Genomic DNA, 14,063 nt, shown 5'->3' with positions numbered 1-14,063 from the left:
AGGGGACAAGGCAGGACAGGAGGGCTCAGGCCAGGAGTGGCAGCAGCCCTGAAGAGCAGGCCCAGCGGTGAGCCTGGTGTCACTGCGGAGTGTACCCAATGCCAGTGTGCAATGCCGGTGCCGGCACATGATGTGCGGTGCCTGGTGAGCCGTCCCTGGCGCCCACTGTCCATGTGCAATGCCTGGCCTGCAGCACCTAGTGCTGGTAGCGGTGCCAGTGCCACACGCTACGTTGTCCCCAGGGTGCTGTACTTGCCACGCCGTGCCAGTGCTGGCTGTGAGCTGCCTGCTGCACGGTGACGTTGAGCAATGCACAGCCCGTGGCACCCAGTACCTGCTATGTGGCAGCTCCAGGTACCTAGCACCGGGTGCACGGTGTGTGATGCCCGGTGTACGGTACTCGGTGTATGGCACGTGGTACCCGGTGTGCCAGAGCCGGTAGCCGGTAGGCTGTAGCCGGTATCCATGGCCTGCTAGCAGGTGTGCAGCAGCTGGCACAAGGCGCCCGGTCCCCGCCGTGCAGCAGCCGGTTCCCCATCCCCAGTACCGGGGCTGGTACCCAGTGCGCAGCACCCGCTGGGCGATGCTTAGCTCCCGGTGCTCGGTGCCGGTGCCCGGTTGCCGCCCCGGTGCCGCCCTCCGGTGCCGCCCCCGGTGCCGCCCCCCCACCGCCCCCGGTGCCTCCCCGCCCCGCCCCGTCCCGTGCGCTGCCGACGGAGCATGGCGGGGCCGAGCGGCGGGGCCCGGCGGTCGTTGCTGCCGCTGCTCCTCAGCCCCCGCCCGCCGCCGCCCCGCAGGACCGGGGGGTCGGCGGCGGCGGCGGCGGGGCCGGCGCGGCTGAAGGGACCGGAGGAGCTACCGGGGCCGGGGCTGCTCCGGACTTTCGTCTGGCTCTTCCTGCGGGGCTACCTGCTGCACACCCACCGGCTCCAGGTGCGCCGGGGCAGCCCGGCCCGGGGGGCGGCGGGGGAGGGGGGGCGAAGGCCGGGGCTGCGGGGTAAACGGGGGCCTGGGGACCCTGCACGGGGGCGTGGAGGTGGGGGGGGTGCGTGGGTTGGGGGGGGGGGGGCTCCCGGGTGGGGTGCGGGGAGGATGCTGTGCGTGGGGAGGGGGCTTTGCAAAGCGGGGGAGTGGGTGCGTGCTGGGGGCAGGGTGAGATGGGCTCCGGGGCGTCGCGGGGGGAGAAGCCTACAAGTGACGGCAGGGAGTTAAGCGGGGGCGGCAGGGCGAGGGAGAGGAGGGGCCGAGCGGCGGGGAGCACCCCTCCGCCGTGGGGTGAAGCTGGGGCAAGCAGCACGGAGAGAACCGGGTGGCCCCGGGAGGGTCCAGCCAGCCCAGGGCTACTCCAGTATCCCCCAAGCCGGCCGGGCAGCCGAGGGCAAAGGTTCAGGGGCGGCTCATGGGGTCCTGGCATCCCCGGGCAGCCTGAGCTGCCCCGGCCACGACAAGCTGGAGGGGCCACGGTTTGGGGGGCAGGCAGCCAGGCAGGTGTTTGGGCAGATGGTACCCAGGCAGGCAGGGGAGGGATAGGCAGAGGTGTTTGTTTTCTCCTGTCAACACTTCCTCATACGTCGGATGAAGCAAGCGATGGGTTTGGCTGGCCGCGAGCCAGGCGGCTTCTTCCCAGAGCCCTGGAGCTCTGACCGGCCGGGAGGAGTGTGTGGGATCAGGCCTCCCCGGCACCGCAGAGCGCCGGGCACTGATGTTTGGAGAAAGGGCTGTCGCAGGGCAGCGGGGTCTCAGGGAGCGGGCATGGGAGCTCCCCTCTGCTCCCTCCTGCCCTTGAGGCCCCAGACGTGGCCCGGCTTAGCGGACAGATGCCCACATGCTCCAGAGGAGCCTTTCCCCGGATTCCAGCAGCTCTGGCTTCAGCCTTTCTCTCCCAGCCCTACTCTACCAGGGTCCCAGCTGCCAGCAGACACCGGTGGGCAAGCTTCAGCCCGGGCCACGGCAGCCCACGGCCCCACGCAGCTTGTTCGCCCGGCGAGCTGGCTGCGGCACCGGGGCGGCCGTCCCTCCCCCTCCTCCTGCCACCACACGCGAGGAACGTCTCCCCGCGGTGACGAATCCAGCTGAATCCGGGCGCAGGCTGCGATGCAGTCAGTCACCAAGGGAGATTGTACCACGTGCATCCCCGCAGCCACGGGGAACGGGGACCAGGGCTTCCTGGCTAGGTCCCCTACAACCCCCCAGGCTTGGACCCACTCTGCGGGGGCTCTGGCGGTGCCCGGGTGAGATGGAAAGCACCCCTTGGAGGTGGCCCTGTGCAGATCCACTTGGAAAAGCGTGCCTGGCTGCCCCTGAGGGATGCGCTGGGGGTCACGGTGCTCCCCGTTTGGGGGGACAGGCATGGCACCCTTGAGTGCAGCCGAGGAGAGGGGAGCTGCAGCCGGCAGAGCCCAGAGTGGGGCTGGTGCTGGTGGATGTCCCCTAGTTGGCTTGTGAGCCCGTGGCCCCAGGGCCGTGCCCCAGTGGTGGCAGCCTGCCCTGAGAGCAGCCCAGTCCTGCCCTCCCACCGCTGATCATTAACTACCCTTATCAGGCAGTGGGTTCAAGGACCCACGCGGGGACTGTTGTCCCCAGGTTGAGCAGACCATGGCGGGGGCGACGCTGGAAGCCATGGGGCTTGGACCTGCTGACAGCCACTGCAATGGCCCTGCATCTCAGTAGAGCCCCGTGCTTGGCAGTTGTCCCTGTCCCTGCCGTCCCCTCTTTGGCCTTGCTTGCCCAAAAGACCCACCAGGCCCTCCGTGCATCTCTGGGGTGGGTGAGGGATGTGCCAGCCTATGCCGGGGGTTGGTGCATGGTGTGCGTAGTGCTAGCAGAGGACATGAGCCTGGAGGCACCAGCCCAAGCCACCTGCAGAGTGTTTCAAGGATGGTGCCATCTTGGGGGGGGTCAGAGCTTGGGCCCAGCTGGTGCTGAGGGGTCCCCAGGACAGGTGCGGGGCAGCATCGGGGCAGGGAGGGATGGATCCTGCCCCTGTGCTGGCCCTGTCCCATTCACCCTGCTGTGCTCTGGTGCATCACAGCTGATGTCCCGGCGCATTTATGGCCCTATCTGGAAGTCAACCTTCGGGCATTATGAGAACATTAACATCGGGAGCCCGGTGGTGCTGGAGCAGCTGCTACGGCAGGAGGGCAAGTACCCCATGCGGAGTGACATGGCCCTGTGGAAGGAGCACCGTGACACCCGGCGCCTGCCCTATGGACCCTTCACCGAGTGAGTCCTGCCCTAACAGCACTCTGCGGGGTGGCGTGTGGCTCCTGTCCCTTCCTCGGATGTAGGGCCCAGGTGGCAGCTCGCATCGCTTCCCTCTCCTGCAAGCAGCGTGTCCCCCGCAAGCAGAAGAGCATGGCCATGGCGGGTGGAAAGACCCTTGGGGTGGTTCCAGCCCGGTGTTGGGGGGGATGCACTCAGGGACTGGGAAACTGCTGCCAGCCACTGTCCCCTGCCCGGCCGTGCCCCCAGCGCTGAGCCCCGTCCCTGCACAGGGAAGGGGAGCGCTGGTACCGCCTGCGCCAGGTCCTCAACAAGCGGCTGCTGAAGCCCTCGGAGGCGGTGCTGTACGCGGACGCCATCGGGGAGGTGGTGTCGGACCTGATGGTGCGGCTGCGGGACGAGCGGAGCCGCAGCCCCTCGGGGGTGCTGGTGGGGGACGTGGCCAACCTGCTCTACCGCTTCGCCCTGGAAGGTAGGGGGGTCCCCCCCCTTGCCCCTGCCCTGCCCCACTCTCCCCATCTCCGCGGGGGTCTCGATGAGTCCTTTCCCCCACAGGGATCTCCTATATCCTCTTCGAGACTCGCATTGGGTGCCTGAAGCAGCAGGTTCCCGCCGAGACCCAGCGCTTCATCGACTCCATCAACCTCATGTTCAAGAACTCCATCTTTGCCACCGTCCTGCCCCGATGGAGCCGCAAGGTGCTGCCCTTCTGGGACCGCTACCTGGACAGCTGGGACACCATCTTCGCTTTCGGTGAGTGGTGACGATGGGAACCCAGCATGGTGGGATTGGACTCCCTAAGGACCCTCAAAGGTGGGGCAGTCCCCAGCCATGTGTCCTTTTGGCCACCCTCACCCTGTCAGCGCTGGGTCCTGCTCTCTGTCCCTGCAGGCAAGACCCTGATTGACCGAAAGATGGAGGAGCTGGAGGGACAGGTGGAGCGGGGCAAAGAGGTGTCTGGCTACCTGAGCTACCTGCTGGCCAGCGGCAGGCTCAGCCTGGATGAGGTCTATGGCAGCGTGGCCGAGCTGCTGCTGGCCGGCGTGGACACGGTGAGAGCTGGGCAGCCGCTGAGATCCATGCTGGGTCGGGGGGAGCCACGGGGCTGTGGTCAGCCACGCTCCCCAGCCCCTGTGAGCTCTGGGCTGGTAGCTGGGGGGCTGACGTCCCACAGGGGCAAACCCTCAGGGATCAGTCAGTACAGATCCTGTCCTCCGCTCTGCTCCCTGCCCTGTTCCTTGCCTCAGTTTCCCCTGTGTTCGCTGCCCCTCACCCCTGGTTCCCTGCACGCTGGGGCAGGGGCTGTCTGCTGCCGTCCTGGTGCCACACGTGGCACAAAGCTGTTTGAGTACCAGCCCCATCTCCCTCCCTCCCCTCTGTGCTCTCCTCCCCCAGACCTCCAACACGCTCTCCTGGGCCCTGTACCACCTCTCCCGGGACCCCGGCATCCAAGAGACCCTGTACCAGGAGCTGAAAGCCGTCGTGCCTGCCAACCGGTATCCTGGTGCTGAGGATATCCCCAAGATGCCGATGCTTCGGGCTGTTATCAAGGAGACGCTGAGGTACAGCCCAGCCTTGCCCCTGCCCCAGAGTCCCGGTCACCAGCCCCTTCCCCAGGGGCAGTCCCTTCTCCCCCCACATCGGGGGGTGCACCAGTTGGGTGCACCAGCCAGGCAGGGTGCAGGGCTGGATTTCAGTCCCTCAGGGCTGCACCCACCCACGTCCTCCCTGGGGAGGGGGGACGCAGCTGCTGAGCAGCAGGAGATGTCCTGCCTGTGGCTTTTTCCCCCTGGGGTTCCCCGGTGGGTCCTGCTTCCCCACTAACTCTCCCCATACCCCAGGGTCTACCCTGTGGTGCCCACCAATGCCAGGGTCTTCTATGAGAAGGACATTGTCATCGGAGACTACCTCTTCCCCAAGAACGTGAGTGGGGGCCGTGCTGTGGGGACCCCCCAGTGGTGCCCGGCAGGGGTCATTAACACACCCCCACTTCTTGACCCGCAGACCCTCTTCGTCCTGGCGCACTACGCGATGTCCCACGATGAGACCTACTTCCCCGAGCCTGAGCGGTTCCTGCCCCAGCGCTGGCTCCGGGGCCACGGCTCCCCCCACCACCCCTTCAGCTCCATCCCCTTTGGCTACGGGGTCCGTGCCTGCGTCGGCCGCCGCATTGCCGAGCTGGAGATGCACCTGGCCCTCGCCAGGGTGAGTAGGGACTTCCCCCACCCTAGGTACCTTGCCACAAGCTGGGATGGGGGCCCCAGGGGGTCCCTGAGGCACTGCCACCCCCTTCGCCCCACAGATCATCCAGGCGTTTGAGGTGCGGCCAGACCCCCGCGGCGTGGAGGTGACATCTGTGTCCCGCATCGTCCTGGTGGCTGACAAGCCCATCAACCTGGAGTTCATCGCTCGCCCGGGGGCCCCCTGACTGCGTGCCCATGCTGGGCACCAAACGGGGACCCCCGCTGCCCCACGAGGAGGGGCAGGAAGGCAAATTCCCCCCAGCACCCAGCCTCTGCCTGACTTGGGCTGGGGGACTCCCAGCCCCACTGTGGGGAAGGTGAGGGGGGCGATGAGAGATGCCTCCAAATTGCCCCTGGGGCACTAGTGTCCCCCTACCCCAAATCAGCAGGAGGCTTGGGGAACTGCTGTGCCTTTCACACACCGCAAGGGGTTGTGTCCCCCCGCCTCATCCTGTGCCCAGCTGGGCTGCGTCGGGGACCCGGGAGCTCTGCCGGGGCTGGGGGGGGATGTGGGGAGGGGGCTTGCAGCCATTTGGTGTCTCCTTCGTCCCGTCCTTGTGTAGCTGCGCGTGGATCTGTGCCTGGAGCCAGGATGTCTGGGTCCTCTCTGAACAGCTGACCTTGGCCTCAGCCGCTTCTCTGTGCCTCAGTTTCCCTCCTGCCTCCCTGGGGAGAGTTGGGCTGCCAGCAGGGGTCTGGGGTTTGCGTCTGGTCCCAAGGGATGGAGCCAGCCCTGGTCGTGGGCAAGCAGAGCAATAACACAGCATGTCCGCTGTGATGGGGAGGGGGCCTGTCACCACCTGGCGCTGGTATCATGTCACCAGCCGGTGCTGGCAGGGCCAGCCAGCACATGGGGGGTGTGGAGCACCCGGGACCTTTTGCTATCAGCCGTTATTTCACTGAGATGCTGATATGGGGGCACAGAAATGGGGGCAGGACTCACTCCGGGCAAATCATCAGAAAGGATCGGCTCAGCTCCCCTAGTCCCCAGGCTGGCTGTCACCCAGGGCCATCACAGGGGCTCAGAGCTGGCAGCAGCCAACAGGCAGGGGATGCGTTGCTGCTTGCCTGAGCTCCTGGAGGGCTGGGGTACAGAGCACCCCCGTGGTGAACCCCCCTCGTGTTCCTGCTGCTGGGGAGCCGAGCTGGACTGGGGGGAAGAATCAGGCAGAAATCCTGCTGGCACCAAGGCTCCTGTGTGCCCAGGGTGTCCCTGAGGGGACCTGCTAACCACTGCCATGGTGGAGCCATCAAGGCTACATGACATACAGTGAGCCAATGTCCCCGTCCCCCTGGCTCTACCAACATGGGCAGAGGGTGGCATTTCTGCCCACACCACCCTCGCTGAAGCACGTCCCGGTGGGCATCCCAGGCTGGGTGCCCCAGCCCTGCTGAGCAGCCGGCACCCCTTCCCCAGCCTGGGTCTCTCCAGAGGAGCCATGCCCGGCTGCACCCTAGAAAAGCAAGGCAGCGGTTCCTGGAGCAGGCTGCTTTACTTATTACAACAAAGCTGAACAGACCGGCAACTAAATAAATACCCCCTGCCCACCCCAAAACATGCACAGGGTCCCCGTGCAAGTGCCCGCCCTGGCGCCAGCTCCGGCACAGGCTGTGCCTCTGCCAGGGTGCTCCAGCCCTGCGTGACCCTACAATAAACAAGCCTGTGTGTGCAGCTGAGCCTACACTACCGGGCACCGGGTGCTGCCGGCAGGACCATGCTCGCCGGGGGGGGAGAGCCACAGCCGAGGCGCTTGCAGCTGGATGGGAGTGGGGTGGCCGAGTCCCCTGGGGCCATGTGGGTCCCCGTGCCCAGCTGCGGGCATGGCACGGCTCCTCAGGCTCAATGCCCATTGAGCATCACCGTGTGCTCGCTGGCGGGAGGCACCCTCCGACCCCCTTTTCCCCGCTCCCTGCCTCCCCGAGGCTGGCAGGATCTGGCCCCGGACTCAAGACGAGCCCCAGGACCGGGGCGGGCAGGCAGGCCCTCCCCGTGGAGAGCCTCCAGGGCCCGAGCCTCCTTCCACAGCCCCAGGGCCATGCAAGAGACCCCCGCGTCGGACAAGATGACGGCACTTCCCTGGTGTCTTCAGAGTGAGAATCGGTCAATGCCTGAGGGGCAAGAGAGAGCGTGAGGCCATAACTCCGAGGCAGGCACCGGTGCTGGGCTGGGCATCCTGAGGCATGGCCCTCTGACCTGCCCAGGCAGCCACGGAGACAGCAGGGTCGTGCCTCCATCCCTGGATTGCAAGCCCTGGAATAGGAGGGGAGTGCTGGCCTGTAGAGGGACATCTCAGTGGCTGCCCAGCAGCTCCCAGCACAGACACCCCCATGGGCACTAGGGATGGGGTGAGTGAAGGCACCACGATAGGAAAATGGGGGGTGGGGGGAGAGTCCCATATCTGGTGTATTAACACACACCACTCCCCCAGTCCCCTTCTGCATGGAGCAACTGGGCATTGCTGGGAGAATGGGTGGGCACAAGGGTGGGCGTGGAGTGACCCAAGCCTGTCCGCCATCACCACCCCAAAAAAGCATCATTACTTCTGGGAAGCAGCTGGACACAGGGGCCAGCTCCCTCCTCCACAGTTCACCCCTAAATGGGTGCCACGGTGGGCGCCAGCGCTGTGCCCACCCGTCACCAGTGAGGACCCACGAGGCAGTGGGCAAGCAGAGCCAGGCACAGGTGGCCGGGCAGCGCAGTCCCAGCACAGCCCAGGAACAAGCAGTTTTGGGCCACCACGGGTAGAGGGGGCAGTGGGGTCTGCCAGCCATGGCCCGTGGGTCAACCACCCTGTGCACAGGGCTAGTGGTGGGCAGCATGTCCAGGCTGTGCGAGTTGGGGTCTGTCCCCTGGGAATGGCACTGGAGGGGCTCAGATCTCAGGGGGGACAAGGTCAAAAAAGGTCTTTTGTCTTGGGGCACATCACAGACTAAAAGCCTCATCCAGACCAAAAGCCCAGAGACCTGCAAAACCTGCATCCCATACACTGCCTGAATGGGGGTCTGGGGGTGTCTCCGTGGCAGGTGCCCACATCCTCCCTCATGGACACCAGGGATCAGGACCCCGGAAGGGATCCACTGTGATCCTTGTGTCCCCGGGGACAAGCAGCATCCAGGTCCTGCCATCCCCACCTGGGCACCCAGCGCTGCTGGACCCCAGCCCCAGCCGCCTCCTTCCCCCAGGGCCGGTTTGGCTGGGGTGGAGGCCAGTGGCCCGAGCAGGGAGATGACGAGGTGTGGGTGACCCAGCAGTGGGGAGGGGACAAGCACATAGTGGCAGGGGACGGCGCCTACCTGAAGTGGAGAGATATGGAGGGTGCAAGTGGAGAAAGATGGAGCGTCGTGGGCTAAGAGTTAAGAGCATCGATACCTGCGGGAGTGAGCACAAGGGCCTGGAGGATGTCAGAGAGGGAGATGATGCCCCGCGGGTACCGGTTCTCATCCACCAGAACCAGGCGATGGACCTGTAGATGCAGGCAGAGCATCACAGGCAGGTCAGGCAGCGGGCAAGGGGGGGCTGGCGCTGGCACAAGACACCCCAGCCACTTACCTGCTCCTTGGCGATGCGGTCAATGATGGTCTCCATGGTTTCATGGGGGTAGCAGGTAAGAACCCCCTCCAGGCAGATGGTGCGCTGCCGCAGTGCCTCCCGCACACTGATGTCCAGGTTGTTGTAGGTCTTCTGGGCTGCCAGGTGCTGCGGGAGAGGTGGCCCCGCTCAGTGTCCCAACGCGTCCTCACACCCCATTGTGCTGACACCAAGAGGGATACCGAGCCCCGATGACATACGGGGCAGATCCACGCTGGCACATGCATCAGTGCCCGTGGGGCAGGTTCACACGGGCACAGGCAGGTGTGAGCACCCCAGTGGCAGCATGCAAGGGGCCGCAGTCGTGCCAGGCATGCAAACACGCAGGGTACTCACAATGACGTCGAACCGGGAGTAGAGACCGACCACTTGCCCTGCAAAGAGGGACAGTGCAGAGGCTGGGGAGGGGGCCCTGGGGACCACCCGCCATGCTCCCCCTGCACCCCAAGGGCAGCCCAAGGGCCAGGAGGGGATTTTTGGGTGGATGGGGCTGGAGCCACTGGCAGAGGGATACGGGGGGGTCGCTGGTCCCCTCCCCAGGTACCGGCATCGTTGATGACGGGCAGGGCAGAGACGCGGCGGTCCACGAAGATCTCCAGGGCAGCGTAGATGGGGGCGGTCTCGGGCACGACAGCCACATCACGGAAGGTGCCGACGCACAGCTCCTGCACTGTTTTCTTCAGGAAGCGTGGCTTGGGGATGGTGGAGCCCTGTGCTAGGGCAGGACAGGGCTGGGCTGGCACCTAAATGCACCCTGACACCCTTGTTTGTGCCCCTACACACTGGCTGTGTGTGCGCACATGTGGCCCCAGCACTCACGAAGATGTGAAGGAACTTGAGGATGCGCTTGTGTGTCAGGATGTGCAGGACATTGCCCGAGATGGGCTCAATGACGGGCAGGCGGTGGATCTTGTGCTTGATCAGGGAGTAGACAGCGTCGAAGAGGCTGCAGGTGACGGGGACACCGTGGGGGGATAGGGCTGCATCCCGGGCACACCCCGCCATGGGGTGTGCTCTCCCCCAGCGGGCAGGTGCTCACCTATTGCTCGGGGAGATGTAGACCAGTGGCTTGAAGGAGCCCTGCAGGTACACCTCTGCCAAGGGAAAGAGGTGGGAGAGGGGGTCCCCCAGCCCCACACCCCCGGAGCCCAACTCCACGCCCTGCACGACATCCCCAGCCCAGCCACCCCCATCGCCCCCAGCTTTTTACCTCTCCAGGTCTCAATCTTGTGCTCCTCCACCTCATAGATCTGAACCTGAGGGCAGGGAGATGCCCTGGTCACGGTGGCCCCATGGAGGACTGAGGGGGGCTCTGGGGCACTGCCCCCTTCCCCGGGCATCCCACCCCATCACCCTGAGAGCAGGGATCACATCTTGAGTGCCAGGCAGAGGGGCACCAAGCAGACGCTGGTCCAGCCCAGAGCATCCCCCTGTCACAATCTAGTGATGAAGAGGGGACCAGGAGAGGGAAGAGGGGACCAGGAGAGGTGAGGACAGCCTATCCCTGCCCTATGCTGCCCCCCCCGACTCTCCATGTCCTCCCCACCAGACTCACCAGGGGTGAGCGGTAGTAGCGGTGGAGGATGTTGATGAAGTCGGTGATGGTGAGCATCCCTGCGGAGATATGTGGGGCTGGCAGTGCTGCTCGAACCCCTCGCTGCCAGGCAGGGGAAGGGGCCAGGCGGCGCCGCCGGCACTCACCCACAAAGCTCTGTTTCTTGCTGTCCCAGAGCGGGGCGGCACGCACCCCGTTAGCCACCAGTGCCACGAAGGCTTTCTTGATCTGCTGGCAGAGCGGAGAGGGGATCAGGGGTTCCCCGAGGCTGCTCTCCCCCTGCCCATTCCTACTGATCCCCTGCTTTGTCACCTCCAGGGAGATGTCGAAGACAACGAGCTTGCAGCTGGTGGGGACAGCGTCATAGCAGCAGTGGCTCCTCAGGAAGTGCATGTAGACCTCGGCGTCGGGGGTCTGAAACTCACTCTCCGGGCCCGGGCCCAGCCCCAGCATCTCATTGCCCAGCGTGAAGGTGACGGCTCTCTGGTTCCTCCGCCTGTCCTCTTCCTCCTCCTCTTCCTCCTCCTCCTCCTCCTCCCCATCCTCCCTGGGGCACAGGGCCTCTGGGAACCCTGTGGGCAAACCCGCCCCAGCCCTGGCTGGTGAGCTGAGCTGCCAGGTCTCAGCACCCTCCTGCCTGGGGTGAGCAGGGGGGTGCTGCGGGAGAGGGTGTTCCCCACAGACCCCCCTGTTCCCCACCCCACAAGGGCAGCATGTTCTCCAGCCTGCGGGCACCGGGAGCTGCTGGGAAGGAGCTGAAGAGTGGGGCGACAAGGGGTATGGGCAGGGTGGGCAGAGGACTGATGCGCTAATTGTAATCGCATGAGTGAGCCAGCCCCCCCCTCCTATGCACCTCGGCACTGGCTGCTACCCACCTTCCTCCTCACGGCGGGCAGCAGCATCCAGCAACGCCACCTGAAGGGGCACACAGCGAGGTGGGGGGTCAGCAGGAGCCAGCCCATCCTCTCCCCCACCCATGGGTGCTACCTGCACCCACAAAGCTGCCCTGCCCCTCCCCAAGCCAGGCAGAGGGGACCATCCTTTCAAGGTAGGGATGCGGGCTGGGCTCAACCCCCATTCCCTTGCGGAGCCCCACACCTGCCCAGGACCCCCAGAGCCTGTTGCCCCTGTGGTGGCTCCAGCCCAGGACGCCCAGCTTGTCCCCCGGCTCTGGGGGGGCAGCAGGGGTCCTCAGGGCAGGGGATGACATGACCCGCTCACTCCTCTCTCCACTGTTGGAGCGGAGTGCGTCCCACAGCAGCTCCACACCCGTTCTCTCCCTTCTCCGACCCCAAGGTGTAAATCCCGCTCCTGCTTCCTCCCGTGCCGGGAGCCCTGCCAGCCCCACTCCGGGAGACCCTACAATAACAAAGGGGGCAGCCCCAGGCAGGAGGGAGGTAAGCACGGCCAGCCGACTAACCCCATGCCCCCCAGTCCCCAGGAGACCCTACCACAACAAAGCAGCACGCGCGGCAAGAACAACCCTGGACCACTAACCCGCTGGCAGAGCCAATGTTTACGAGCCACCCTACAATAACAAAGGCACAGGGACTTCTCCCTAAGGAGCCCAGAGCCAGCCCTGGGAAGAAGGTGACCCTATGCCAACACCCCCAAACCCTTCCCAAGGGGCTGGGGACAGCCGGAGCAGGCAGGCAGGTCAGCCTGTGCTCCTTGTCCTTGTCCCCACGGCTACCCAGCTGTAGGAAGGCTGCTGCCAGCCCCCCACGTCCCCCCACCCCGGGGGTGGCCTGTCCCCAAGCAGGGGGCTGTGGGGCCGGGCCCCCCACCCGCCCCCGCAGTACCTGGGGCGCGGTGGGGCCGGGGAGTTGCTCCATGCTGACTGCAGGGCAGCGCTGCTATTCTGGGCCCGCGCCTGGCGGCGACCTGGCAGATAGGGTGTCAGCGAGCAATGCCAGCCATGCCCCCGCCACCGCCGCGGGGCGGGGTGGGGGGGGGGGACACACACTGCCGTGCAGCGCCCGAAGCCACTGCGCCACCCTGCGACCCCCCAGCACTGGGCTGGAGGGGGATGGCTGTGGCCCCAGGGACAACGCTGGCCCTGGAGATGCTGTAGAAGGGCTGGATCCGTCCCCAGGCCGGGCAGCAGCCAGAGCAGCTGGGGACCCTTTGTCACCCATGCTCACACAGCCCTGACCGGGGTCTCACTGCCGTTCATCTGTCCCCGGCCACCCCGGGGTCTCACAGTGGGGACAGCCTACGCTGGCCGGCTGAACCTCCTTCCTTGCCTGCTGGGCCACCCCCTCCTGCCCGTCCTCCGCTCGCTCCCGGCTCCATTTCTATTTCAGGAAGGTTCAAATAACCCCTTGGCCAGCTGCCGTGCTGGCCCGGGAGCAGCCGTGGGCGAGCGGACTGGTGGCTGCCAGGCCAAGGGGACAAAGTGGCTCCGGCTGACTCCTGGGGGACAGCTGGACCCTGTCCCATGGCGGGGTGCAAGGAGCAAAACCCCTGTCCCCTGGTGGTACCCCAAGGCAGGGAGGACGAGGAGGGATTAGGCAGGGGGCTCGGTGCTGGGGACAGGCCAGCAGGAGTGGGGTGACAGGAGGACACATCAGCTGCCCTGGTCGCAGGTGGCCCTTGCCCCACAGCGGTGCAGTGGGTGAGATGGGGTCGGGCCCTTACAGCTGTGCCGACCCAGGCAGCCTGGCTCCAGCCTGGCCACCAGCGGGTGCTGGCAGTGGGAAAGGGAGAAGGCATCTCCACTTTCCGTGGCTATTTTCAGGTGCTGGAGAGAAGCCGAGGAGCAATGAGATTGTCACCAAGGAGACCAGAGAAACAGGGCTCAGCTCTGGGCAGTGGGGGGCTGCAGGGAGAGGGGAGGGAAGGGCTTTCTGTAAGCCACAGGGCCCACGCACAGGGCTCAGCACCTCCCCTGGCCCTGAAAAACCCACCCAAATGCCCAGCATCCCCCTGCCAGGCTTGGGAGACGTAACCCAGAACAGGCAAGGGAGGGTTTAGGGGACCCAACCCCACCTTCCCCTACCATGAGGCCGGGCTGCCCTGTCCCCCTTGGTCTGCGGGAGAGTCCCCAGGACATAAGGCTGACCCCAGTCCCCAGCAGCTATGCTGGCAGCTGCTCCCCCATGCAGGGGTGCATGCTTACCTGCCATGGGGCAGCAGGAATAGCCTCCAGCTCCGGGAAGGACAGGGGAACAGCAGGGTGGTGGCACAAGCCCTTCCTGTACCAGAGCCCAGCGAAGCGTAGGGAGAGCCGAGCTGCTCCACACACCCAAACAGGTCAGGAAAACAGAGGAAGATGGAGGCCAGGAGAGCAGCTGAGTGTTAAATGTTAATAGAAATCCTTGAGAAATGAAGGGAAAATAGAAACCAGAGCCCAGGTGAAGAGCACCAGCCTGCGGTCCCCACACGCACACTGCAGGTCACCCGGGACAGCCGACAGCCTCAAGAGGATGCTCCTTCCCTGGCAGCCCTGCTG

At 65.7% G+C, this 14,063-nt stretch overlaps 2 protein-coding genes across 14 annotated transcripts; one reads left to right on the top strand and one right to left on the bottom strand.

The window, feature by feature from the left end:
* The first annotated feature begins 720 nt into the window (after positions 1–720).
* Positions 721–6,753, top strand: LOC128913064 (sterol 26-hydroxylase, mitochondrial). 2 transcript variants are annotated; one of them, XM_054210059.1, is made up of 10 exons: positions 726–744; positions 831–933; positions 3,032–3,222; positions 3,495–3,694; positions 3,778–3,975; positions 4,114–4,274; positions 4,618–4,784; positions 5,064–5,145; positions 5,227–5,427; positions 5,525–6,753. In XM_054210059.1, the coding sequence occupies exons 3-10, from the start codon at positions 3,035–3,037 to the stop codon at positions 5,648–5,650; spliced, it is 1,323 nt and encodes a 440-aa protein (XP_054066034.1). In that variant the 5' UTR covers positions 726–744; positions 831–933; positions 3,032–3,034; the 3' UTR covers positions 5,651–6,753. The 2 variants fall into 2 exon arrangements, with proteins under 2 accessions (XP_054066033.1, XP_054066034.1); XM_054210058.1 differs by having other exon boundaries at positions 721–933.
* Positions 6,754–6,950: 197 nt separating this feature from the next.
* On the bottom strand, positions 6,951–13,871 carry PRKAG3 (protein kinase AMP-activated non-catalytic subunit gamma 3). 12 transcript variants are annotated; one of them, XM_054210067.1, is made up of 15 exons: positions 13,731–13,871; positions 12,412–12,493; positions 11,485–11,524; positions 10,922–11,181; positions 10,756–10,840; positions 10,610–10,668; positions 10,265–10,310; positions 10,094–10,148; positions 9,874–10,000; positions 9,599–9,764; positions 9,391–9,428; positions 9,016–9,162; positions 8,760–8,835; positions 7,660–7,716; positions 6,951–7,574 (listed from the first exon to the last, which is right to left on the bottom strand). In XM_054210067.1, exons 2-15 carry the CDS (start codon positions 12,442–12,444, stop codon positions 7,552–7,554), a joined length of 1,212 nt encoding a protein of 403 aa, XP_054066042.1. In that variant the 5' UTR covers positions 12,445–12,493; positions 13,731–13,871; the 3' UTR covers positions 6,951–7,551. The 12 variants fall into 12 exon arrangements, 7 of the variants coding, with proteins under 7 accessions (XP_054066042.1, XP_054066040.1, XP_054066044.1 ...); XM_054210065.1 differs by having other exon boundaries at positions 6,951–7,716; XM_054210069.1 differs by lacking the exon at positions 7,660–7,716 and having other exon boundaries at positions 6,953–7,574.
* Between the last annotated feature and the right edge of the window lie 192 nt (positions 13,872–14,063).

Source organism: Rissa tridactyla, chromosome 7, assembly GCF_028500815.1.
Source record: "Rissa tridactyla isolate bRisTri1 chromosome 7, bRisTri1.patW.cur.20221130, whole genome shotgun sequence".
Lineage (NCBI taxonomy): Eukaryota > Metazoa > Chordata > Aves > Charadriiformes > Laridae > Rissa > Rissa tridactyla.
The sequence above is the reverse complement of the archived record's forward strand: the minus strand, read 5'-3'. Positions and strand labels throughout refer to the sequence as shown.

Excerpts from the sequence above, each read along its gene's own strand:
- LOC128913064 (XM_054210058.1), top strand. The coding sequence starts at position 721 with ATGGCGGGGCCGAGCGGCGGGGCCCGGCGGTCGTTGCTGCCGCTGCTC. Across the intron at positions 934-3,031 it reads TGCACACCCACCGGCTCCAG|CTGATGTCCCGGCGCATTTA; the intron begins GTGCGCCGGGGC and ends GGTGCATCACAG. Across the intron at positions 5,428-5,524 it reads TGCACCTGGCCCTCGCCAGG|ATCATCCAGGCGTTTGAGGT; the intron begins GTGAGTAGGGAC and ends TTCGCCCCACAG.
- PRKAG3 (XM_054210063.1), bottom strand. The coding sequence starts at position 12,444 with ATGGAGCAACTCCCCGGCCCCACCGCGCCCCAG. Across the intron at positions 10,311-10,609 it reads GCTACTACCGCTCACCCCTG|GTTCAGATCTATGAGGTGGA; the intron begins GTGAGTCTGGTG and ends CCCTGCCCTCAG. Across the intron at positions 10,149-10,264 it reads CAAGATTGAGACCTGGAGAG|AGGTGTACCTGCAGGGCTCC; the intron begins GTAAAAAGCTGG and ends TTCCCTTGGCAG.